At 45.1% G+C, this 27,544-nt stretch overlaps 1 protein-coding gene across 1 annotated transcript; it reads left to right on the plus strand.

Moving 5' to 3' along the window:
- Nucleotides 1–1,524: 1,524 nt before the first annotated feature.
- Nucleotides 1,525–27,378, plus strand: gfod1 (glucose-fructose oxidoreductase domain containing 1). Its single transcript, XM_068581793.1, has 3 exons — nucleotides 1,525–2,335; nucleotides 23,226–23,419; nucleotides 23,632–27,378. Exons 1-3 carry the CDS (start codon nucleotides 2,083–2,085, stop codon nucleotides 24,370–24,372), a joined length of 1,188 nt encoding a protein of 395 aa, XP_068437894.1. The 5' UTR covers nucleotides 1,525–2,082; the 3' UTR covers nucleotides 24,373–27,378.
- Nucleotides 27,379–27,544: the final 166 nt, after the last annotated feature.

A 27,544-nucleotide genomic window follows, 5' to 3' on the forward strand; every position in this document is an offset into this window, starting at 1 on the left:
AGTCAGCCGTGATGACGTCCAACTCCTTTTTTGTAATTTAAATACGTCTGATCTCTGCTGCCGAATACCAAACAGCTCAATAACCGTCAGGAAAAGAGGACAACATGAAGTGTATTAAAACTAAAGCAACTAATTATGAACAATAACGTGCTTTCCTTCTCAATGAGCCTGTGATCATATTTGGAACTCCTGGAACTCAAAATAGCCCCTTCAGAATAAATGTCCCCTTGTGTCCCTTTTACCTCAAAGAAGTGTACACAACAAGGTGAGCACGTACATGATGAGGTAGAAAAATAATATCGTATATATATATATATATATATATATATATATATATATATATATATATATATATATATATATATATATATATGTATATATATATATATATATATGTATATATATATATATATATATATGTATATATATATATATATATATGTATATATATATATATATGTATATATATATATATATGTATATATATATATATATATATATGTATATATATATATATATATATGTATATATATATATATATATATGTATATATATATATATATATATGTATATATATATATATATGTATATATATATATATATATATATGTATATATATATATATATGTATATATATATATATATATATATATGTATATATATATATATGTATATATATATATATATATATATATGTATATATATATATATGTATATATATATATATATATATATATGTATATATATATATATGTATATATATGTATATATATATATATATATATATATGTATATATATATATATGTATATATATATATATATATGTATATATATATATATATGTATATATATATATATATATATGTATATATATGTATATGTATATATATGTATATGTATATATATACACACACACACACACACACACACACAGTAGGTATACATTGAAGTAACCTTATTGTTTCTGTGCAGTAGTGAGGGGGTTAAACCAGGAACGAGAGCGCAGTGAAAGATGCATCAAGTGACACAAAGAAGGTCTCAGGTTGTCATTGAAATAAAAATGTAACATAATACAAACACAACTTATATTATTATTGTAATAATACAACAAAATGGTAACACTAATAACAATGATACTAATGCTATTAATAATAACAGTGATATTGATAATAACAATGATAATAATGATATTAATAATAATATGATAATATTTACAATAATGATAATAATAATCAAGCCAATGCCATTGCTGCCATTATCTCCTAATACAAATTAGTGTGGCCATGCTTACAATAAGCAAAACATGTAGGTGTCTTCATTCAGTTGTGCTTCGATGCGTCAGCGTGCAGGAAAACAAAGTGAAATCCTTGAACACAGAACAGTCTATATCTTTACATTTCATCATAACTCAGATACAATACGTGAAGCGTGCGGGGAACGCTCTTATTTTGACACATCGATACCAGGAGCGCTTCCTGTCACCGTCTCCGACTTGACTGCGCATGTCTGCGCTGCAGCGTGAAGCGCAGCCTTCAGCGTAGTATCGCCGCTGCTGCTTGGAGGATCCTCTGGGGACTTTCTGTCAGCACGCCGTCAGACAGAGCACCTTTCCCGGCTCTCCTCGGCTCCTTCTCGCGTTGTGTGGAAGGAAGCGTCCTGCTGAGTACACGGACTCACAGACAGGAAGGGGCCGACATGCCCGTCGCTGCTTGGCGCAGTCAGTGCGCTGATCGCTGTCAGACGCGGACGAGGTAAAGACCGGAATGGTGCGTTTACATTGTCATTTCTAACCCCGCCGCCCGGTTCATCGTCAAACATTTGATTATCTTCCGTTGGGTGGAAGGTGGGAGGGTGGATAACGACAGTACATGCCCGATTGCACAGCCGGAGTGACGGGGGAAATGCAGCGCAGCGGGTGTTTGGCTGCAGGTGGATGGCCAACCTGACGGTGCCTGCCCGCCGCTTCCCTCCCGTTCAGCCGCCGCCGCAGCGGGTCTGGCGTCATCCGCAGCTCTCACGACAAAAGTGAAGAAGAAGAAGAAGAAAAAACAAAACAAAAGATCGACAGATAAACCCGAACCATGCTTCCGGGGGTCGGCGTATTCGGCACCAGCCTGACGGCCAGGGTGATCATCCCGCTGCTGAAGAACGAGGGCTTCGCCGTGAAGGCGCTGTGGGGCCGGACGCAGGAGGAGGCGGAGGAGCTGGCCAAGGAGATGAACGTGCCGTTTTACACCAACCGGATCGACGACGTGCTGCTGCATCAGGACGTGGATCTGGTCTGCATCAACCTGCCGCCGCCTCTGACGCGGCAGATCGCGGTGAAGACGCTGGGTGAGTGCTGCTGCTGCTGCTGCTGCTGCTGCTGCTGCTGCTGCTGCTGCTGCTGCTGCTGCTGCTGCTGCTGCTGCTGCTGCTGCTGCTGCTGCTGCTGCTGCTGGGCGGGCTGGATGCTGCGGGGTGATGGTGGTGATGGGTTATTGTCCTGCAGAGGAGTAGACGTAAAGTCCAGTGAGTTGGAGTCCAGTTGAATAGGTGGGGATGAGCAGCATCGCATATATCTTCATCAATCTTTATTTTGTGAGGAGGCTGACCTCTCAGCTGACCTACATGAGGCTGCAGTGCTCTTGAGCAAGGCCTTGCAGGTGCAGTGATTTGTGCATGTACAGCGTTATCATTCCCCCCACAAGCACAGGCTCTAAAAATGTGACCTTCAGCGCCAGGAGGTCGTCCTCCCTGTGTGATGGTGACAGAGGCCTGATTGTCCTCGGTATCGCCGCCATGAGATGTAATACTGAATGTTTGTGTTCGTGTCCTTTGGGTCAAACTGGACTTAACCCGTGTTCGTGAAACTGACCGACACAGGGGAGGCCTGAATGCGGGGAGGATGGGGGGGGGCACAAAGAGAGGTTGTTCTAGTTTAAATCTGGAGCAGTGCGGCTTATTTTGGAGCTGCTGTGAAAGAATGGAGGTAAGGACCACTGAGCCGCACTCCTCACAGGCTTTATTTACCCCACCGTTTGGCACAGGAGCTCAGCTGGCAGGAAAGCTCTAATAGGTCAGGTTTGTGACTGGAAAACAAATGGGCGCAGACACGCTTGGCACGATGGTGCTGGATTATATCTGGGGACACGTACATCGGATCTGAGCTGCAAGACAGTTTGCAGCTGGACGACAAGTAGTGATGATCTTAGAATATTACAGATGTAGCGTCAGAGTTAAGCACTTAGTTGGTCTGGAGGTTTGGATCAGAACCACGAGACGACGCGACTACCGGGCAAAGTCCAGCTCATGTGACGCTTTAGATGAGGCCGCGCCGGCTAAAGTAAGGGCACCTTGTTGTCAACCGCAGCTCCCAAGGTCAAGAACAAACTTCGAAGGTCAGAATTCTGATTCTCATTGCAGCTTATAGAGCATCAGTACCGTAAGGGCTGAAAACTACTCTACATATCGGATAAGTAGATACGAGCAGGCATGACGGATCCCGTTCCACCAGTAGCATCCTTTTGACCCGAACCCTGAAAAGATAGTGTGGCTCTTCAGACCTGTATTTTATTCATTGAAGCTTTTAGAGATATGGAACATAAGAGGACTGGTGTCACAGTTTCTCTCCTATCTTGGTTTACAGTATTATTTCAGTTTTTAGGCTTCAATCAAATGTCCGTGAAAAGGTTCTCACGTGTCCCCGTATATGCCCAAAATATGTCCAAAGTATCCAAAGCTTTCTTGCTCCAGTAAGTGCACAAGAGTTAGTGGACAATATACTTGAGAATGATGAAAAACAAAATCCGAACTGAAGGTCCCATCGCTAGCTTTTTTTGCAGAGCGTAACCACACCGTATGGTCTTCCTCGGGGATAGAGTTTGCCACGTCTATGTCATTTTCATCACGTCACGGAGATGGCTCCATCTGCCATGAACCACAGTAGTGATGCTCCTCTTGTCAATTAGCGTCACGTCAGCCGTCACGCTCGTCGGGTGAGGGGCGCGACCTGACAGCGACGGCATTCGCGGCGTCTGTCGGCGCGTGAGGGACGGACATGTGTGTGAGGCTGAGCTCCGCTGGGCTGGAACGGGTCCCATGACACAGCTGATTGTCACGGTCTGTCACCAGACCTTTTGGTCGCGTGATGTTTTTGATTTTTAAAGCGCAAGTTCCCCCTCTTAACCATCCCCCTGAGGTTGAATATCAAGGGCAACATACATCTACAAGGTGCACGGTTGAATTGGGTGCGTTCTCCCTTTTGGAAACGCACTGCGGCCTTTTTTTAAAAAGTGTCAGGCTGTGACTCCCAGTGAAGAGCTTGTAACTTCTGCCTCCCAGTGTAAAGATAAGGGCCTCATTCTCACAATAATGCTACTGTTTGCTCGTTGGCTTCAGTCAACTCTGGAGTGGCAGCGTTGAGCAAGAGGCCAGGAGTACAGCAGACATTGTTTGTTCATAGCATGACTCCACAGATGCCAACATATACACTGCACATGCACGCACGCTAAAGCATACGCTATGCTAACACATTCACATGCAGCCGCACACAGCAAACAAAGTCCAGCTGGATGAAACGATCCAGCTGATCCTGAGTGACCCCTGACGCGACCTGCATGACCTGCACGACCTGCATGACCTGCACGACCTGCACGACCTGCACGTCGCTCACGTGTACAGTGACCATTCTATCTCTCTCGTTCCTCCTCACTGGTTTTCCTCCTGGCGAGAGAACCCGCCTCTCCTCCTCGCAGCCGAGACCGGGTCCAGTCTATCATGGTCAGCATCTCGTGACTTATTATTTGTTGCACCCGTGGGATCACGCAGGCGCTGACGTAACCCTGGAACTAACGGTTATTTTCGACATTTATTATTTCATTTCTTTGTTTGTTTTTGATGGATAAATTCTTTGTGTTTATAAAATGTCAGAGATAAGTGAAAATGTTTCCCAGGTTAAGACCTTTTTAAATAGCTTGCTTTGTCTGACTGACAGCCGGAAAACTCAAAGATATTCACTCTACGTGTGAAACCAGGGAAAAGCAGCACATGCTCACGTTGTGAAGCTGGCGTCGTTCTTGATAAACAGCCTTCATGGTTAGTCGACTTATCGTCTCATCGGCCTGAAGATGTATGTGGAGATGAGCAGTGCAGATGGTGGAGAGCAGCCAGGGTACATGGAAAGATTGAGAGGTTAACTAATCGTGTTGATGTAGAAGATACGCAGTAGATTTGTCATGGTTCAATAAAAACAGAGCTGCTTCTCTGAACTGCAGATGAGATGTGTGGTTTTCACAGGACAGCAATACATTTCCTTCCCTTTGAAGTGAGAGACACTAACATAGTAATCCCAAACCTCTCGGCCGCAGTGTAGTAAGACCTTCGTACGCAGAGTAGAGACGCGCAGTGTGAGAAATTATGTTGTGAAATAAGAAATCATTTATGAGTATATGAGTGTCACTGTGATGCGCGACACGTCCAGGGAAGTGTTACCCAGTCAGAGGCTGGAGCCGCCCAGCCGGGTGACGATGCAGAAACAACTTCCTCTTCCATCAGGGTGTGTGAGCCGATCATTCAGATCACAAGATCAGTTGATAAGTGTGATCGGAGGAACGTGAACGTTGGCTTCCAAGACGTTCAGTTTTTATATTTATTTTCTGTCTTAACTTGTCTCGTAGTCCGTGTTGATTTTCTACTATATTATAGAAGGCTTCAGCTGAATAAACTGTTAGCATTAAAGTGAAATAATGTCCTTGTGTTCGCCGCAATTCAAACAAAAAAGGTAACCTCAAATCATGACTTAGTAAATAAAAGAGATGTGAACGGAGTAAAGGGATGGTATGTCATTAAATACATTCATGAACCAGAAAGGGTGATGAGGAAGGTGGAAAAACCCTGCTTCGAGTCAACAGCATGCTTCACAGGTCATTCAGGTTTTACCAGAGCGGGCTCGCCGCTCGCCGCTCGCCGCTCGCCGCTCGCCCCTCAGCCGGCAAACCAGTCGGTCCCGTTGAGCCGCATCTCTCCTTCCACAAGGACGTCCGCTTCTCCTTCTTACTACTGCAGCATTCCTGAGGCGTCTGATATCATGAGATGATGTTGGCAGGGAAACACACACACACACACACGCACACACACACACACACACTCACACACGCACGCACACACTCACACTCACACTCACACACACACACGCTCTGCCTTCAAAGACAAACTCGTGAGCCTGAAGGATTGAAGTGTGATAAATATTATTTTTAAATGAGAAGAGATTAAATCTTCCTAGTTTTTTTTCACATCTCGCAGCATTTGAGTACTTGAGCCTTTCCAACAGGAGCTGTTGCTCTGTGTGTCACAGCCTCACATCCCATGCTGTTCACATATGGCACACTGTAAGTTTCTCAGTAGAGTTATGATGTATATTTGAAAGCAATGGCTGTTATATGTTTTCAGACCTGCGCATTAAAGCTGTTCGAGATATGGAACATAAGAAGGCTGGTGTCCCAGTTCCTCTCCCTTATAGGTTTACAGTAGTATTTCATTTCTTTTGGCTTCAATCAAAAAAAGCTTCTCAGGTGTCTCGTAAAGCAGAAGTCCAAAGTATCCAGCTTTATTGTTGCAGTAAGTAAAGCTCCACGCTTTCTTGCAGAGCTTTCGACAACACCTTATGGTCTTCCTCGGCAGACGGAGTTTGCCATGTTTTCGGAAAATCATTTATCACATTCTCGCCGAGATGGCTCATCCGCCAAACTCCATCTGCTGAGGAACACCATGGGATGTTTGTGAAAGCTAGTAAGTTGACCTCATTTCTTTTGGTTAAAATACTGAAGAATATGGTCTTTAACCCCCAAACTATTCTGGATGTACTGCACAGATCAGTGTTCCAAGTTAATTTAAACTATGTTGCCTAAAGTATTGCCATTCATGTTGTAGGGCTGTAACTAATGATTATTAATAGATTCATCTGAGGAGTATATTCTGGATCAATTAGTGTCTGTATGTAGTCACAGGTGACCGAAAGGATTTCCTTGAAAGTGCTCTGCTGTGTACGACCAACACTCCGTAAATGATAAAACACTGCAGCTCTTCGCTCTTCATCATGCAGCTCCTGCTGAGTGTGCGCTTGTGGCTGCAGCCCGAAGCCGAGAGGGAACCCGAGAGCTGAACTGAAATGTTACACGGGCGAGAGTTTCAGGTGCACCCTCCCTTTGTGCACTTTTGTTATGACGGCGGGAGGAGGAAGTGGTGGGAGAGGAGCCCCAGAGCCTGCTGCTCCGCGGGACCCGGAGAGCTTCACAGCGATGAGCACCGAGAGTGGAAGTGCATCTTTTTATAGCAGCTGACCGCGACGACATGATGCGCCTGTGAAATCCCCTTCAGCGCTCGGTTCCACAACTCGTCAGGTTTGCGAAATAGAACAAATTCTGTCACAACGTGACGTGAAAACGTAACACGAGGTACCACGAGGGAGGTGAAAAGGTCAGGCAGGACATGACGACTGAAAAGGAAACCGACGCGATGAGCAGTGTGAGTCAAGCCATCTGTCTGGACCACAGTGAAACCAAACAGAACCTTTAAAGTCTCACCAACATGGCCATGGTCTCTCATGTCTGTGGTCAGTATGTGCTGAGCTGCCGACTACACCAGCCCGTGCGCTCTAAGAATAGCGTCTAATACTCCAACTATGTTTTGAATCAAAGCAGATGAGCAGTCTGATTAATAAGCCATCCGCTGCTGCGTCATAGATTTTCCACCCGTACCCTTAAAGCGGCATGAACCCGTATTCTGAGACGGGTCAAATGACCTCCAGCTGATTTTGTTGCTGTGTCTCCCACCTCGTATCCTGGCTCGTATCCACTGAACGCTGCTGGGTATCTGTAACATGTCACATCAGAGGGATGTTCACCAGCTTACCTTTGTTACTTCACACAGAAGAATTCAATGAAATAGTGCCGGTATTAATTAGATAAGGGGGGTGTTTTTTGTAGTTTCATTAGCTGTTGGACAAACACGGCGTCCGCATCACTCAAACTGAGCCCTCTGAGTGCAGTCGGGCATCTATTGGTCGGAGAAACGCATCAGCTGGGTCATTCGTGGAGCGAGCGAGGAGTCAGCAGTCATTTTGTAGCGATATCAAACATGCAGTTTGCAAAATGGGCCGTGGACAGACACAGAGATGCACACACACACACACACACACACACACACACACACACACACACACACACACACACACGATCTCATCATCTCCTGGCCAGATTTTATTTTTTTATTAGCAGGACTTGCGTGGTTCATCCGCACCTGCTCTGAAGGGCCAGCCAAAGGCAAAGAGCTATTTATAACCCGCCAGCAAAGGGCAGGCAGACGTCATCATAAATACATGTTCCCCACCACCGATGCTCTTATGCAACTGCACTTCCCACCGGTGATGAGCTCTTTGGCAGCCCACTCAGCCCACTTTAAAGGGTGAGTGGACCCAAAGCCTACAGGCAGGATGAGATGAGACCAGCATACTGTGGCCAAAGATGGTCTTTGTTTCAAGTTTGATCTTTTGAAAAATCACAGGGACATTCATGGCTTCTGAAAGTCAAGTTGAACAAAGCAATATAACGATGACGATGCAGCTAAGTAGATGAAAAAAACAGTTTTGGACAAGTTTTGTGGGTACAAAGTCTAAACCTCATGGGAGCATCGGCTGTCTTCCTCCAGTAGGACTTCCCTTGTGCTCATGGTCGGATGGATTCGGGGTCTCGGGGTGGAGCGGTGTGTTCCTCAGAGAGAGAGCTACGCTGCCATTCCCAGGCCTTCTTCTTCTTCTGTTTCTCAGCCCCAACAGTTTCTCACTATAGTTCACGTTCTCCCGGGCGTTCCATTAGTATGCTAATGACAGTGTGTGTGTGTGTGTGTGTGTGTGTGTGTGTGTGAGAGAGAGAGAGGACTGGACGTCGAGTAGAAGTGAGGAAGAAAAGCGGAGAGAAAGCCGGTCTTCCTGTGAAATTGCCTTTGTGTGGGATGAATGGCTGGATGGGGGAGGCTGTGTCTGCTGCCACCACGCTGCGCTGACAAGTGAGCATTCCTGGAGAAAACAGAAAGTGGAGGAGATCCTCGTCCCCGGCCCTGCAGCGGGACTCTGTTTCTTCTGCACGGACCTGTAAAGGATCATATGTGTGCTGGTGAAATTCGGGGTGCAGTCTTTGGACGATGGATCACATTGTGTTATTGAGAGAGGGCAAGCTTTTTGAGATGAAAGCATAAGAACGGGATTGTCGGCAGACTTTCAGTAATTAATCATTTTGCATTATGAGACTGGAGGTCTAATGAGGAATTTTTCTTCTTCTCCTTCTTTCTTCTTTCTTCTTTCTTGTTTTGACATGCAGCTGCTTTAACGTTTAGGCTCACTGCTCTTCCACCTTAAAATACTTCCCTGATGAGACTGTTAAAACACACCGTGTGTGTGTGTGTGTGTGTGTGTGTGTGTGTGTGTGTGTGTGTGTGTGTGTGTGTGTGTGTGTGTGTGTGTGTGTGTGTGTGTGTGTGTGTGTGTGTGTGTGGGCGAGCGTGCATGCCAAAACAAAGATACCTGTGTAATTCTGCGCTGCTGTTGGGTAATCACCTGTACATACCTCCGTCTTGCACAGACGCATGAGGCGGCGATGTGTCGACCCGCCTCGCCCGCACGCTTCTGATCATTTCCCATAGTGTGCCTTCACAAGGCATGCACTTCATCTGGCCCTTTATTTCCCGGCCTCAGCTCATCCTGTGTATTCCCCAGGTGAGGCCTGCATATAGGCGCGCTCAGATGTCCATTATGAGCCGGTGTTAGGAATAGGCCCGTCTGTGTTTCTTAATTGGCCACCTGGGACCGGAGCACAAGAGGCAGCTGCAGATCTGAGCGCAGGACGTCTGATGCAGTGGCCTTGTTCTTCTGTTACGACAGCGTGTTCAGGGCTTGTTCTTTGTGGTATGGCCTGAAACATTTAACATGCCATTTATAGTTTTAAACTACAGATATGTCGTTGTTTTTTTCTTCTTCTATGCAGTTTTACAGTCCAACGTGTGCAAAAGGAAGTGATATTTGGGTTTCTTCACCGCAGTGTATCTCACTTCCTGTTGCCTTGTGATTGTGTGACACTGAAGAGGCTTCTCAATCACTTCCTGCCAACGACACCCAGAAATCCAACGCTTCACCGTCACCGTTCTCTTTCTGTCCGAGCTCACGTGGAGAACAATCTGCCATCCGGGTCAGAGACGGAGGGATGGAACGATGGACTGAGCAGCGGACACCATCTCTCCATGTCTGAAGTATCATCCGGGTTCAGGTTTATGTCTCTGGATGCCTGATTACCATCCTTCCTATTTCTTTGAGAGAGAAAGAGCACCCACCTTGATACGTTGACTCAGTCACGCTGCAGCAGAACCGGGGATCTCCCAGTCTGAGTGAACGATGCTGAAGTCTCAGGGAAGAAGCTCCAGATGCTGAATTATAATCTGAAGTGTTTAAAGGAACAGTTAAAAAAAAAAAAAAGGTGAACTCTTCTTTCTGAGGATGTGATGAGAAGTAAACATCCGGATTGTGTGTGTGTGTGTGTGAGTGTGTGTGTGTGTGTGTGTGTGTGTGTGTGTGTGTGATGCATGCTGTAAACGATGCTCAAGAGATTAGTACGACTGAACAGTGAATTGTGAAACGAACAGTGAAACAAGAGCAACACCACGAGCTGAAGGATGCGATCAGTGACAATCATACAACAATCCTATTGTTCATACACAAACATGAAGTTCAGTTTGGAGTATGGAGCTGGACTTGGTCAGCTGAGCATGAAGACTGGAGACGAGAAGAAAAATGAACGTGTCGTATCACATTTTAAATATCTATACACAAAGGCAAATGTCAGAAATTGCAATTTGTGTTACGTGTATGTGCTGGAACTATTTCTTGATGACATACAGGCCCAGTGTCTGTGTGCAACTTCCCATCACAGTGAAGTAGCGATGTGTGGGCACCGAGAAATAGTAGCATGTAACTCAACTTAAAGACTTTCTTTCTTCAGTTGTCACATCTCTGTTTGGAAAAACAAACGCGAGGCAACCCAAATAGAAACAGGAGCTTTATTCATCCATCCAGCATCCATTATTCGAACCGCTTATCCTGTTTCGGGTCACTGTGCGCTGGAGCCGGTCCCAGCTGTCAATGAGTGAAGAGCTTTATTCAATTCAATTCAGTTTATTTTGTATAGAAAATCACAAATACAAAATTTGCCTCAGGGCTTTACAATCTCTACACATAACATCTCTGCCCCGGGACCTCACATCGGATCAGAAAAAACTCCCCCAGATAGAGATATTAAACCCCTTTCACAGGGAATACTAGAGGAGTTACTTGTTATTTTTTACCTTTGACAGCCAGACTCGTTTCCCTGTTTCCAGACCGTGTGCTACGCTAGACTAACAACTTCCTGACTGCAGCTCCTGACTGAATTCAGAGACATGCTATGGATATCAGCTGGGTTTGTTTTTAAACTGCTCTGTAAGAGGTGATAAATACACAATTCAGAGTATATCTATCGCCTCCACGTGGCGCTCAACATGGCGACGTCTGAGCTGACGGCTCTTAGCTAACAGCTCGGCTCAGTTAGCTAACGATGCTAACCTGAGGGGGGGAATCAGAGGGCTCTGAATATCTTCAGGACTGTTAATGGTGACAGTAAGCCTGCCTCGTCTCTCTTTAGTCTCCATATAATGCTGCAGAAAGCAGGAGCGTACATTTTAATGGCCGATATGTGTAGCGCAGGTGGAATGAACTAAGAGCATGTAGTAGTGAACATCTGAGGAAATTCGAACTGGAAGCCTGCATGAGGTGAGTTCTTGTGGCGGGGAGCCGCTGTACTCCGTTGTAGTTTGATGAGGAATAGATGGAAATATTCAAATAGGGGGACTTTGCATGGAGTGCAATTTTGGGTTTATTGTACGTACTCAGCTATTCAAATCCACACCGGCAGCTACAAACCTCCTGGATTCCTCAGAATGATACAGGTCAGACTGCACCTCACGGTTACAGTACTTTGTTGTGTGTTTTCTGCGCAGTCATTGCACAAGCCGTGTTTATCTCACACCCCAGAAGAGCCACAAATAAACGAATCATTGTATCGCTGCCCTCGTCTGCTGTCAGCCAGCCAAAGTGAGTTAGATCCTCCAGAGCTGCCTGGAGACGGCCTGCCAAGTCCAATTGTGGCAGAAACAAATGGCCCAAAAAAAAACAAAAGGTATGAAAGGCAGTATTTCGACTCGCCCCGCCGTCTCCAAAGGGCAGGGTTGTGTCTGGTTTATGGAGGTCATCTGGTGGATTTACGTACCACCATTGTTGACCTGATGTCTCACGTTAGTGATTCAGAGCCTCGGTCTGCGGCCCTTCACACTGCTGTGTGTCACAGCTCAGTGGTCACAGAATTGGGCGGTGTTCCCAGCAAAGATTTGTTTATAGAGACGGGAAACGCTGCTTCCCCTTTGCTATGATATCAGTGAGCCCAAAGAAAACATTTGACATTTTGTGCGATATTCTTGTCACAATTGATGTTTCGGGGGGAAAAAGCCACTTGCACCAGATCTTTAGAAGTTCAAACTCAGTTTACACATCACTGTGAACAATTATATTAAACTACTTTTGATGAAAATAAAATGGCTCAAGTTACCAAACAGTGTGCAGATGACACAAGACTAAATTATAGTTTCTTTGGATATGTCCCACTCCTTCCAAACTGCATGAATTAAAACACAAAAACATAATAAAACATGTGTAAAGGACGTGATAAGTGCACTCAAATAGTCGTTACTAGATATTTACACATGACTATTACGTTACTAAAGTTTTAAGACGTTTTTTTAGGTTCCAAATACCGATATTCATCAATATTCTTATTTTCCTTTCTTGACCTCGGAGGCAGACAGAGATGCGAGAGTTGTCAGGGGGCGCCATCTCCATGACAACGATCCAGATTCAACCAAGCATCAGTGAGCTCTCTCCCTCCTCCTCCTCCTCCTCTTCCTCTCCTCCCTCTCGCTTCTTCGAAGCGAATTAAAACAGAAAGTTCATCAGTCACCCTCCGCAGCGGCCCTGACAGTGAGGCCCTCAGCTGTTGGGGAGGAGCGTCCTCGCCCCTCGCTGGATGCCATTCACTGAAGATGTCTCTGTCCGTTAGTTGAGCCTGAAGTGTGCCTCCAGACGTTTATGGTTATTAACGAGCGCTCGCTGTCTTCTATAACAATGTCAGCCCGCGTGCGAGTGTGTTTTTCCTCCTTGAGGATCATCCCTAAATCAAAAAGCTGGAATTCCTCCGTCAGCACATAGGATGGAGGTAGAAGGCCTCAGACGCAGCTGAACAGCGACCACGTGCAGGGAGTCATGTGCTGCTTCAGTGTGTCGATGTGTATCAGGGCTCACAGTTGTGTGCAGGGGAAAAAAAAGTGCATTAATTTTAAGTGGCCGGTAACTGTTAGCTCTCTGCTGCTCATTAGCATTCCAGCTTCCTCCCACCTCCTTGGTTCAGTCTCCTCGTGCAGCCTTGTCTCACACAAAGATGCACTTCATGGTCCTGACAAGCCGCAGAAGAGAGCTCACCTTGTGCTGGTGGAGGCCTGACATCTCCCATTGAGACCAACTGAGACCGTCCCTTCTTACTTCATGGCTTCAAGATTCAGATTCAGAGAGAATGATGGAGGTGATGGAGCGTGAAGGTGAAGACCTTTTATCCCAAACTTGTTTTATTGTCTTAAATCAGTCGTCAATCAGTTGCAGCCGTCGCCATCTTGGCTGTTTATGCAACCAATGAACAGATGGGATTTTATTTGGTATGCGGGGGAGTGATGTAACCACACCGTATCTGGCACTCACAAGGTCGCCCCGTCTTAAAGAATACCCTGCTTTGTGGTCTATTTGACTCTAAATGGACCGTTATTTACTAAATGAACATCAAACTCCCAAATTCTTGTCTCATTTGTGGTCTGATGAACTGTAAATTCATCTAATGTGAGCGCCCTAATCTCTCTTTTCCATGCTGCTGTCACACAGTGGACCTCCATGAAAATGCTTTGACGAGATCTTGCAAAATAATGCACCTTTGAGATATGTGTGTGTGTTTGTATATATCTATCTATCTATCTATCTATATATATATATATATATATATATATATATATATATATATATATATATATATATATATATATATATATATATATATATTTATTTAATCCACTGCATGTCCCTTCCTGGGCTTGCGTGGTTCCTTGTAAAATGAAAAAAAGGCATCACTTACCTGTCAGGTCCGTTTAGAGCAGCGTTTCAGACATGCACAGCTTCCCACGGTTTAGCTATACACTTTTCTTTAAATATATTGATTTTGATATTGATTCCTTTTATCAATTGAAAAATTGAATCATCTCCTATTAGCGACCTCCCCTCGCTGCCTCTTTAAATATAACTTACTGTGGCTAAACGCTGTCTCTGGAACGTTAGGCGCAGTCACAGCCCCGTTCCTCTGGAGCAAAGGATCACTGACTGATAGGTTATTGATGAGCGCCGGCGGCCTCAGTGGGACTTGTTCACTGCAGCTTTCCTCAGACGGGTCCCACGCTGCAGGCCTCCATCCATTCCCCCCGTCTTCAAAGCTGTGTGACGTTTATTCTGCGCTGCTAATGGATGAATTGGGACGTTTTTAACCCTCATGGGAACGGGCTGGACTGCTTTGTGAATCGCCTTCATTTAGCAATTACACAAGCCCAAAAAACCTGTTTCTGCTCGGTCTTCCTGCTTCACCTTTACCTGACAAAGGCAAGTCAAGCCGTAAAATGCAAATGGGACAGGGAGGGTCTGCGATGAGTCTTTGTGGGCAGCCATGTTTTATTTGTCTCCGTTGTGTGTGTGTGTGCGTGTGTGCTGCCACAAGAGCTGCGAGGGGGAAGCGTGTGTGTGTGTGTGTGTGTGTGTGTGTGAGATTAGAAAGGAGGGGTAGCAGTTCTGCTCGGCAGTTAATTAGACCCCAGAGGAGCACAGGGTCACACACACACACACACACGCACACACACACAAACACACTTGCCTTTGCGAGAGTGTGTGTTTATAGAGCGACAATTAGTTTTTGTTGCTCCGATATGGAAGTAATATGTTAGTCTCACTGTTCAACGTTGATCGCGACATTTATTTGTGCAAATCTCTCTATACTGCTGGATACTGCAAGAATAATGGTATTACCATAACATGACATGACAACATAGCACTGTGACTAATGTGAGGAGGGTCAGTGGGTGTTTAGTCGTCTTCGACACCTTAAGAAGTTACAGAGTTATTTCTTAAACTGACATGTTTGTACAAAATAACCCATCAACTGTTTGTGAAGAAAGTGGATTTGGGAAAAACCCACACGAGTGTTTTGCCAGCTTCTCCGGCCTCAGACGGCGGCCTCTTTGGCCTCTGTGCTGCCGCGGTGCACAACCACCATCGTTACGGCGTGCTGTAAGTGCACGCATTAGAGCCACGTGGCCAGAAGCCACTGCACCCATCTCCATCGTGGCCAGTGAGCAGGGTGGACGGCAGCTCTTTAACACATCCAGGAATGCTGACCTCACAACTCCAGCGCATGAGCTGAAGGAGAGAGCCGCCTGAATGAGACCGGATGAATGTTCAACGTTGTTCTATGACGACATTTATTTGTGCAAATCTCTCTATACTGAAATAAATAATAGTTTGTTTTGATTTTCAGAGGAGCAATAATTGTATTAGCATAACATGACAACATAGCATTGTGACTCATGTGAGAAGAGTCAGAGGTTTTTTAGTCGTGTTAGACGCCTTAAGTGTTTAGTTAGTGCTCTGCTGTGCACTAATGGAGCTGAAGCGGCAACAATACAGACCTCAAATGCCATCTGCAGTTGTGTTATCATCAGTGTGTGAGGTGGACTCCATTTGATTGCCTTTTTTGCCAAAGACTGTACAGTACAAGTACTATATTTGAAGTGAAGGAAACACACAGGATGACACCAGAACTGTCTCAGAGCACCGAGGGAGAGCCGTGTGAGGAAAATCTATGTTGTTCTGAAGAAGACTGTGATTGCAGTATTGTAGTATTTCCTGTAAATTTCATGAGAGGCCGGTATTCGTAGTTTACATTGTTTTACGGCACGAGGAGTTTGTACAAACAAAGGCATCTTGAGTCTACACAAAATAATGCAGCTTTGTGAGAGAAAAGTTAACTTCCACAGCTACTTACCCAGTTACCTGCCCTTTAACCATCATGTGACACTGGAATAGTTGTCATTAATCAATACTGTTGTGGTTTTATTGTGACATGTGGAAGTGGCATGGCAGTAGAGACAAACTGCTGGTGTCTCACATCTGACGAGGTTTTGCAGCTCTGCATTGAAGCTGCTTCAGCAGAATTTCTTTGTGATAGATCAAAACATTCAGTCAGCGGTCCAACTGAAATTGATTGTTTCAGCACACATCTGGTCTGTGAATCAATCGTCCTGTGTTCTTTGATACAAACTCAGAAACCAACCTCATAACTTCATTGAATACAAATAAACATTTGTACAATCTCATTAAACCGAAGCAGATGACAAACTCCGGTCTGACACACTGGCCGGGCGTCCCTGCATGACGGCAGAGGGCCGTGCTTCTGCTTCTGCTCCAAACATCAAACATTACACTGTTCATCCATCACCACTATCAAGGCCGCCATACACATGCTAATTTCAGACACACAATGGCGGGCAAATTAGTCGACAGGAAGCTTGTTTTCTCTGATTTACATCCTGGGGTTGAGCTATATGCTGATGACAATGTACAGTTCCCCTCGACCGTCTCTCCTGCTCCCTCCTCTTTGTAATTGCTTTAAGCTAAATTTAATTTGGGATGGTCAGCCGAAAGGCGAGCCTGGCTCGTCTCTCCAACTGTGCTGAAGCCAGTAAACACTCAGCGTGCTATAACGCCACGCTGATAACGCCAAACCAAATTCCTTTTGGTTTCAGTCTTGATAGACTGTGTTTGAGTCAAGCTTCACTTGTTGTTTCTGCTATCAAGCAGTGTGTGTGTGTGTGTGTGTGTGTGTGTGTGTGTGTGTGTGTGTCTCTCTGTGTGTGTGTGTGTGTGTGTGTGTGTGTGTGTGTGTGTGTGTGTGTGTGTGTCAGAGCTGTTCCACCTCCACAGGCTTAATGGAAAAAGCTAATTACTTTTCCAGTGCTCCGGTGCTGGAGGATGCTTTGTGATCTCTCAAGTCCACTCGCTTCCCTTCGTCCGATTTCGACGCTGCCACACACTATTACACACACATGGAGTCGTGCACACATTTCCGCACACATACACACACACAGTTTTTTTCTAAGCAGACAGGCAAACAGTTGAGCGACTAACGATAGATAATAGCGTTTGTTTGCAAACACAAATTACCACATCCAGTGTTTACGGAGCACATTCCTTTGGCGTCGTGCTCGTGTCCACTCGATGGTTGTTGTCTGGTTCCGCTCACTTTTTGGCTCGGTGTCTGATCTCCGCCGTCTCCTGATGGAAAACCGGGCTCTCACGCATCTGAATGATCCAGTCTGTTCACCAGCTCGTTGCAAGCTGTGTCTGTCTGCAGCTCGGTGCGGCAGGTACAGCGTTCAGCGAGCAGCTGCTCGCTGCGGCTGAACAGAGGTGTGATGTGTGATGAGAGCAGTGAGCAACAGAAAAAGGCTTTGAAACCTAATCAATTAGCTAAAAGAAGCTAAATGCTGCAGAGCGCTGAGGGGAACTTCAGATGTCTAACATTACATATAGCCTTTGAATACACTACTGATGTCAAAGTATTGATTTGTAGTTCTCTGGAGGCATCAAACTACAAAAGGCTTTCATTTGTAAGATGAAACACAAGCAGACATGCATCTAAGAAGCTGGAAGCAGTCAACGTTTGATAAGATTTATACTAAAAACAACTCAATCAACTAGATAAACAGCTCTGACATATCAACAATAATACTTTCTGATAGCTTTGAATCTATCGACTCGATCATATCCGTTGTTGTACTTAAACATAACATGTAGTAATTTCTGTATGAATCTCCTGACACTCGTCCCCGCCATCAGGAGCACGTGCACGGCACGGCGTGGCAGATGGCCATCGCTTCCGACCGGTTCCCCTCGCTCGTCTATTTCTGGCGTCCTGAGGCGCGGGGCTCATTGTGTCCACTGTCACTACGAAGCCTTCAGCATCCTTCTTCATCCAGATGTTTTTTTACCCTGTGGTGATTTCCAGCTGTTGCCACTGGGCCGCGTTTAAGATGGATATCCCTTCATTTGGGCACAGGAAACACATGGCCTCGTGTGCAGCAGTGAACATTTGTGTTTCTCATCCCATTGACATTGGGACAGCAGAAAGTCTCTACATCTTCCGCCACAAACTAAAAACATATCTCTTCCCACTATATCTTTAATAATACAAATAAATTCAAAGTAGCACTTGAATGACACTTACTTATAGCATTTTGTCGTTTGTCTCTTTTGAAGAAATTGTACCATCTTGATTCTTGTTGTTCTGAGTTTGTACTCATAGATAGATGATAGATATATACTTTATATGTAAAGCTAAATTACATATAGCTAAATGTAAAAGAGAAGGGGAGGTGTGTTTGCCTTAAATCTATTTGAATCTCTCTCTCTCTCTCTCTCTCATTCATATATATATATATATATATATATATATATATATATATATATATATATATATATATATATATATATATATATATATATCATTAAAGAGCATTATAAAACAGCCATGAATACTGTTCAGAGCATCATATCGTGCGCTGCATCACAGTTTCTGTGGCATCTTTCCATCTTTCCGTGATGTCACTGAAAACAATTTCATGCTAGACGAGTCGGTCCTGCTGTCAAGCACAAATATGTCGCCCTCGCCCTCACTTAAACCCTACCTGACCTTCCTGCACCGCCGCCACTTCCAGCCCCTCCTTCCTCTGCATGACGGCGCCCCAGTGCGCAGTCAGTTGAGGTGTGAGCTCATGAAACCATCTCAGTGTGAGGCCATGCAGCGGACTGGAGAGAGTCCGCCTCCACTTGTAATGATGCAGTCTCGCTCTCTCTCTTATCTGGAACTTCTTTTCTTTCCGAAAAGAAGTCTAACCTGTTCTCCCTGCTTCTCAGCAAGCATGTCAAAGAATAGACGTGCATGTCTCTTAAAGGATCTTAGGTATTTGGTTGTGGATTGGTCCTTCACCTCGGTTCAGCCTCTGGTTGGCTCACCCGGATCTTCTTACGCAAACCGAACCCTTCAAAGGCAGAGTAGTGTGTGTGTGTGTGTGTGTGTGTGTGTGTGTGTTGGGGGGTGGGTGGGTGTTGTCTTCACTGTAGCTGCATTAGTAACTTCGCTCCCTTGTTAAAGGCCTGAGGCCGTTGCGACCGCTGTTAAACGTTGGGCCCTGCATCGCTGTCATCAGTCCTGGAAACCATTCAGATTTCCGGGACATTCTGACCTAGTTGCGCCATAATTACAGGCAGCTAATCGTTAATGTGCAATAGCTGATAATTGAGGAGCCAAATGCTGCACATAGCACCTCGTAAAAAAAAATAAAATGAAGATCCAGTGAGTCATCTGTTTTAATCAATTAAGGAATTGATAATTGTTTTTCAGAAGCTGAATATGAGCAGAATATGTGTTTGGAAATGATCAAACCATGAGTGTGAGAAATGAGGAAAATGAAACCGTCGCCCTGCCTTTGAGTCAGTATTTTTCCGCATCACTATCTGAGGAAACAGAGCCTCGCCGTTCACAACAATTTGCAGCCATGTCAAGCGCGTGCACTTGGATTTGTTTGAGGAGTTTCTGGCCTCCGGTCTGTGAGGCGCAGGGTTTGGTTTCAGTCTGTGAGGTGAGCTGATTCTCCCTGACAGGACATCAGTCGCCTGCACACTGAAGGCACCTGAGGTCAAACAGGCCGCCGCCGTGCTCTGCTGCGTAACAGGGAAAACAGGCGAGTACCACCTGTTCAGCAAAAATTGTCTGTGATGCTGTTCATGCTATACATGTCTGCTGTTTTCTTTGTTTTTCTCCTAAGAGACCTTTATTCTGGCATTCACAACCAAACTAGATGGAATTTTAAGAATCCATTTGACCTTTTTCTATACATTTCCTGTAATACTTGTATAATATCTATAGGATTGCTGTCGCTCTCACCCTCTGTCTTTAAACTCTCTTGGTTAGATATGTCCTGCACATGAATTATTGATGTTGAGAGACTGAACTGCTGCACTGGAGGGTTTTTTCTGCTCCATTACTGCCCTCCCACTGGGCCAAGAACCGATGGAGCTCCACTTCGCCCCGGCTATTGCAGAGTTAATGTAGCCATTTCACTAACCCGTGTTCAAAAAGTATCGGAGGGGCTAATTGCTGCTCTACATGCGCACCCGATCATATGTGATAATGGAAAATAGATCTCTCTCGCTTCTCCACTCGCTCCCTTGCTCACTGTAGCCTATATGAAACTATCACACGATGAGACATGTATTCCCCCTTCCCTCAGTCCAGTGGCTAACTCGATAGCTAGCCTTACCACATGTACCACATTTACAGGCATCAAAACAGGAAGGCAATGGTCAAGTAGTAATGCCCCGCCTCTTGCTTGATTGGATTGGATACCTGGGGTAAATGTGACATTAACATTCAGTGCGTTTACATGATGGTATCAATTCGAATCTTGCTTTAGTCGGACTATGCTCTCTTTCGGGGCAACTGCTGTTATCCGAATATACATGGCAGTGAATAAATCAAATCATTGGCCGAATGCATGTCATATCCGATACGATAGGTGGCGCTGTTTTCATTACATGGAGTGGTGATACAGCCATCTCCGCTTGACCTCTTCACTCTTCATAATGGAGAAAACCCCGTAGCGACAACTAATCGTCTCTTTCGACTTCTGGGTCACGACCTGGGGGGGGAGGGCGTCGGGATCTTGAGCATGCGCAAAGAGGAATAGTCCAGTTCCTAATCCGATTCACCGTTTACATGCCAGGATGTCCGAATTATCAATGGAGTCGGATCGAGTTATCCAGGGGTGTTAATCGGATCGTAGTCGGACCGCACCTATTCGAACAAAGGTGTTTACATGAAAGGGATAATTCCATTTCAGTCCGATTAAGCCAGTAATTCAAATCCATGTAACCACGGTCAATAGTTGTGACTTCGCGCCACGGAGCAACCTTCAGTTCTGCCAAGTGAAGCAAATACGAAGTGTCCTAAGACTAGCATTCCCTCTAATGACCAGCAGGGAGTACTTCGGTTGTACTCTGGTTGTACTTCGGTTGTACACCCTTTCGTGCCACTACTTTTCCGCCAAAAAAACCTAAACAAGATAGCGATGGATAAAAACCAAGATGGCGACCGCCAAACGTGAGGCTTCAAAACCGGGGTGATGTGACGGATACTAAGTCCACTTCTTGTGTTCGATTTTATGTTCCCATCTGCTGGTTTCCTGCGGTAGCTGCTGTGATTTTATGTTGTGCTCAGGTGCATCCATAATCTATTGGACACATGCACACACAATGCATCCTCTCACTGAGAGTCTGATGGAAGCTGTGGCTGAATAGCTCTGATGACTCAACAGGATGACCTGTTTAAGCCAGCCTCGACCTTCCCGAGCGTTGTACGTGAGGAACGGAAGGTCATTGTTGATCTAATGAGGAGCTGTTTTTATCTCTGTAAAGGTCGCTGTGTATAATCGTGGTCTGACACTGTATAAAACACATTGAATTAGCTTTAGCGCTCTGTAGCTCATTGTGCCTGCATGACACTTGTTTGTATTTTGGCCAAATCATGAAGACAATCACTGTGGGAGAGTAAAACTTGCCTTTAGCCATTTCAGTAGCGAGACAAGCCATTATTCTGTTAAGGCCTTAGGCTAAAACAGTCATGAGCATTTAGCATTTACCCAGAAGAGCCTTGCCCGAGCAATGCATCTTTCCAGTATCTGTGCTGTTTGCGAGGTGGGTTAGGGTGAGCTGCTTGGCTTTGTGTGTCTGCAGGGGTTGCGTGGCGGGTGGGGGCTCCCACGGCGCTCCTCAGAACTGGGTCAGAGGGATTATTTTCCTAGCCTTGTCAATTCAACCTAATGGTAGATTAGCATGGGAAGTTTCACTTCCACACAGCCCCTCCAGTCACTACCCTCACCAGGACTGCAAGTGAAGCGGCATGCTGCTTTTCACACTCCGGGGGCTCGAGGAATGTGTGTGTTGATGCCGCTATACTTCATGTGTGCATATGCTCTCTGCCTGACTCCCTGACCGTGTGTCATTTGGAGGTCATTGTGAGCAGCAACAGGGGGCACAAGAATATTTAATATGTTGCATGTTGTATTGTGTTACATTGGTCAAAATAGGTCCTGTAGAAGTATACCTTCATTTTGAAGATTCTTGGGCAAATGGGAATCTTGTTGGGCATTTTTCTGTAAATGCTGCCAATCTCCTTCCAGTCGACTGTCCAGTAAAGAGGCATTACAGAAAAAACTAAATGTTTCTGTCTGTCTCGTCCCACATTACTGTATCATCATCTTCTCTTCGTTGTGTTTGGATGTTGCTCGCACAAGTGGACCTTTTAATGTTCTGGAAGTGATTTTAATTAGGTTTCACACAGCGCCTACAGGCTCTTTATCTCCTTCCTTCTCAAGCTTTTTTTTTTAATCAACTTACCATCAGGCCTCCTGTAATACCAGCGAAGCCTGTCTAAAGCTCTCCAAGCTGTGCAGTCTCACGAAACACCACACAATTAGGATTGCAACATCTTAAATGTCTTTAATCTACTAATTTTAGCAGCGTGGTAGCAACATCAATAACAAGACTTCTTAATGTTTTGATCATGATAATATAAATACAAAACAAATATATATATATATATATATATATATATATTACATATATGCCTTTTTGCAAGATCCCCTTTGTCATTAAGTTCCAACGACTCAGAAGAGGAAACCCAGAATGTTTGTGAATTGTTGAGTCTGCTCTTCTGGGAGTTGCCACATTTTGCAGCTTTGCATTGTTTAGTGAGGAAATGTGTTCATGCTCACCACATTACTTCTCTCTCTCCTCCTCTCTCGTTCCCTACCTCCTCATTCAACATTGACAGAAAAGATAAATACGAACAATGAAATTCGTCAGCAAAACAGAAAAGGTCACATTGCTCATTCCCAACTCTTTCTCTTTGAAAAGGTATTGGAAAGAACGTCATCTGCGACCGGACAGCAACGCCTCTGGATGCCTTTCGAATGATGTCAGCGGCCCAGTATTACCCCAAGCTGCTAAGCATTATGGGAAATGTGTTGCGTTTCTTGCCGGCTTTCGTCCGAATGAAGGAGCTGTTAGAGGAAGGGTACATCGGGGAGCTTCTGGTCTGTGAGGCGCAGGTATGTCTAAATCCATGCATGTTTTTTTTCAATGGCTTGAGGTCTTTTTGTGTTAAGAGCATTGCCCACAGAACTGGCAAGATTTTGGTGTCCTGATCAAAGTCACTATTACAGCGTGGGGACTTTCTGACACAAGATTTGACCACAAGTACTACTGTGGTCGCATCAAAGTAAAATAAGACCTAATATGGTATTGAATCTTTTCCCCAAAGGTCCACAGCGGCAGTCTCCTGGGGAAGAAGTACAACTGGAGCTGCGATGACTTGATGGGAGGCGGAGGTCTGCATTCGGTGGGCAGTTACATCATCGACTTGCTTACATTTCTGACCGGTCAGCGTGCAGCAAAAGTCCATGGATTCCTCAAGACCTTCGTCAAACAAACGGATCACATCCGGGGCATCCGTCAGATCACCAGCGACGACTTCTGCACGTTTCAAATGGCACTGGAGGGGGGCGCCTGCTGCACCGTCACGCTAAACTTCAACATGCCCGGGGATTTTCGGCAGGAAGTGATTGTTGTGGGAACGGTCGGAAGGTTAACGGTCACAGGGACGGACCTGTACGGACAGAAGAACTGCGGAGAAGGAGAAAGCGGCGGAGGTCCCGAACTCCTGCTCAAAGACACAACGCCTCTTGAGAAGGCCTCTTTGCCGGAGAAGGCCTTCAGTGACATTCCATCGCCGTATCTCACCGGAACGATCCGCATGATCCAGGCTGTGCGGCAGGCCTTTCAGGACCAGGACGACAGGCGGACGTGGGACGGGAGGCCTCTGACCATGGCCGCGACATTTGAGGATTGTCTTTACGCTCTTTGCGTGGTGGATACCATCAAGAAATCCAACCAGTGCGGGGAGTGGCAGAACATTGTGGTGATGACGGAGGAACCGGAGATCAGCCCAGCGTATTTGATCAGCGAGGCCATGCGGCGGAGTAGGATGTCCCTCTACTGTTAGCATCCGGCCGATGGGTGTAACCCTTTCAAATGGCTGGATGCCTACCTCAACTGTAGGTGGCCTTGGTGTTGCTGGAACTTTATTCCTTCAGCTTCCAGGTTCAGTTCTCAAATTCATCACCCGTTCAAGCTCAATTGCTACCGTTACAGACAAAGAGGTTACTCCACTATGATCCAGAGAGTTATGGTTTCCTGATGCGCTGCCTGAGCAGTCAAGGAAATGCAATGTAATCAATAATCTAACCTTTATTTATAAGGAAGCCTTTCCTTTTTTTGCTTGAAGACTTGAAAACTTCCAAGGAGATACACGTGTAATTAAAACTGATTCATTCAACTGAAAGATATAGTTCTACAGCAGAGGCAGATCAGGGAGCGAAACTAATGCCCCTGTTTTCTGCTTGACCATAAGGGTATTGTGACTCTCCTTTCTGCTTCTCTTCTACGATGACTGCGTCTTGAAGACAACTCCTTACACTGTGGGTCTACACGAGGACAGCCAAGGAATAACGATAGTCCTCTCAGTTGAAACTGTGCTGCCGTATTGTTGCTGTAGTCTGAAATACTTGCTAGTTTTACCAAGTGAATGTTTTAAGAAGAAAAAAAACTCTGTGTGCATTTTCCTGCTCTGTATGCTTCCTTTATGTGTGTGAAACAAGAAGGAAAAGAAATCAATAGTTTGGCTGGTGGGTTTTTCAGAGGGGTTTACCCTCTGGTTCGCGTATGCAATATATATCTGGGCTGTAGAGGGCAGCAGAAACGCCTCCGTCCTCCAGCCTGCAGTTAAGGGGTGAAACACACTCTGGTGTGCCTTTATGCAGTTACAGTACCCTGTGCATCGTTTACGAGTCCTGTACGAGTGGCTGGTGTAGTGGTGCTTTTATGTTATAATTTATTTTGTGCGTTTTCTATTGTTGTGAAGCATGGCTATGATCATGGTGTGTGCATATCCGCACTGAGCCTTGAGTGTGGCTAATAATACAGTCTTACACTAAGTATATGCAGAGCAGTGTGAGGATTTAATCTTGATATTGCAATGCAATGGGTTCACACTTGCATCAAGCCACCGAGATTTAGCATTTAGCACACTTTTTAGAACTTCTTTAACATGCACAGTGGGATGCAGGTCTGCCAGTATGCTGGCACATGCAAGTTCGGTTTGAACCCACGCTTACAGTGAGACTGTAAACTTTGCATTTCTTCAAGTTTCCATAATAGGTGTTAAACGTTAAGGCTGGTGTTATTCTATGTTTCCGCGAACATGTTTTTTTGCTCCGTCTGGCAAACTGGGCTTCGAGCCCTTGGATTCATATTCAAGATGCAAATATTTAAAGCTGCACCTGTCAAAAGTAAAGAGTTGTCACTGAGTGGAGTCCACTTGATCTCTGCCAGCTGTGTGTTTGCACTGACCAATTGTTGTGTGATTAAATAAATACAATCCACGGCTGGCTTAATCCCCATCCAGACACAGCGGGTTCACGCTCAGCTGTGTTATCACCAGCGGCGCCTACCGGCCTGGGGCCGTTTAAGAGTCGTGAGTGAGGAGTCAGCAGGCAATTATAGGCAGTATAAAACGGGTAATAAAAGGTTTTTCAGAGAAAGTGTGAGTCACAGCAATCACGAGAGGTCCTTGAGCGTTAAGCCAGAATTGGCCACTTGAAAATATTAAGCAGTTTGCTGCAGAATACAAGATTAGCCGCGGACAGACACGCGCACACACGAGGGCGATCCCATGATCCTCCTGGCGGAAATAATTCTCACCTGACTCAACTCCCCTCTACTCCACGTAGTGTTTTAGTGTATTTCAGTTCACTATTTGGCTTTTATGACCCACAAACTACTCTCACAGTATGCAACTTTACCGCAGCAAAGACAGACAGACGAAATAGACGATTAGCAGAAAAAACTAAACTAAAAGACAATGAATGAGCACATTTGGGGCTCGAGTGAGAGATTATAGAATATCACCACCCTTATTAGCAGACTAGAGTTAGTAAAGATAAAGACACAAGTGTCTCAGTTTTTAAATCAAAATTGTGATTGTGTGATGTTTACCATGCTGCATGCAAAATCCCACCTGACTCGGTGTTTGGATGAGTTTTGCCACTGATATATCAGACGAGGAGAAGCCAACCGCTCGTTGTGTTTTACTCTGTCACTCAGGCCAGAAAGCTCAAACAAACCTGTATTTTAAGATGCCGTGTGACTTCAGGTTCGGAGAGCAGCACCGACCTACAAGCCAAAAGATTGATTTTTTTGTTGTTGTATGCATCTCTGTTCCCCCTGTGTGGTTTCAAACTCTTAAACTGTGCTGAAATACTATCTGTGTTACGACTACTGAAAATGTACATATGAAAATATGATAAAACAACAATACGCGTTATTCTAAAGGAATAAACAAGTACTGTATGTATTTTATTTGTAAAAACCAAGGAACTGGGACATGTTTTCACGAGTGTTACTGTATTTATTTTTGTTTTTTTATTGCTGTTGAAGTTTACTGACCTGCAGTGTGTTTGGGAGATCGACGGCAGACTGAGGCCTTGGAGCGTTCAGCTTCTCGTCCCCATCTGTGAATTATTGACCAAAAAAAGCTCTTCTTTTAACGCTGTTATGAAAAGCTTTACGTCTGCTCTGAAGACGCATCGTAAACACCCCTGATGACCCGACTCGTCCAACAAACTGAGTCCAACACTGATAAGCTATCGCTCTTCAAGATTACTCAAGTTCCATGATTGGCCCTTGTGTACCGAGCCTCTTATCAAATCTGCATGTAGACTTTTCCCCCTTTGTCTGCTAACCTTTTAAAATACCCATGCGTCTGTAATTCCCTTCTCTCGTTTAATCATACTTCTTCTCCCCTGTTCTTTCGTGATCGATATTTGTGAATGAAGGCCTGAATTAATGTCACAAGTTAAACTTGATGGAAGGTCAAAGGTTACCGAGCCGATACTGGAAAAAAAAGAGAAAGCGAATCAAGCCAGGATCTAAATAAATTGTGTTCCCTGCATTCGATCATCACGTGGTTGTTTTCTTTGCCACAGCAGGCCTGTAAACATGCTTTATGACTGTGATTCATGGCTCTGGGCTGGAGTAGCCTCAGCTGAGTCTGACTGAGCTGTAAATGATCTCCCACTGTTGGGAAGCTAAGGTTAAGCGTCTCGCATTAGGCTTCT

The sequence above is a fragment of the Clinocottus analis genome, unplaced genomic scaffold (genome assembly GCF_023055335.1).
Source record: "Clinocottus analis isolate CAN_PGR_092001 unplaced genomic scaffold, fCliAna1.0.p SCAF_18, whole genome shotgun sequence".
Taxonomy (NCBI): Eukaryota; Metazoa; Chordata; class Actinopteri; order Perciformes; family Cottidae; genus Clinocottus; species Clinocottus analis.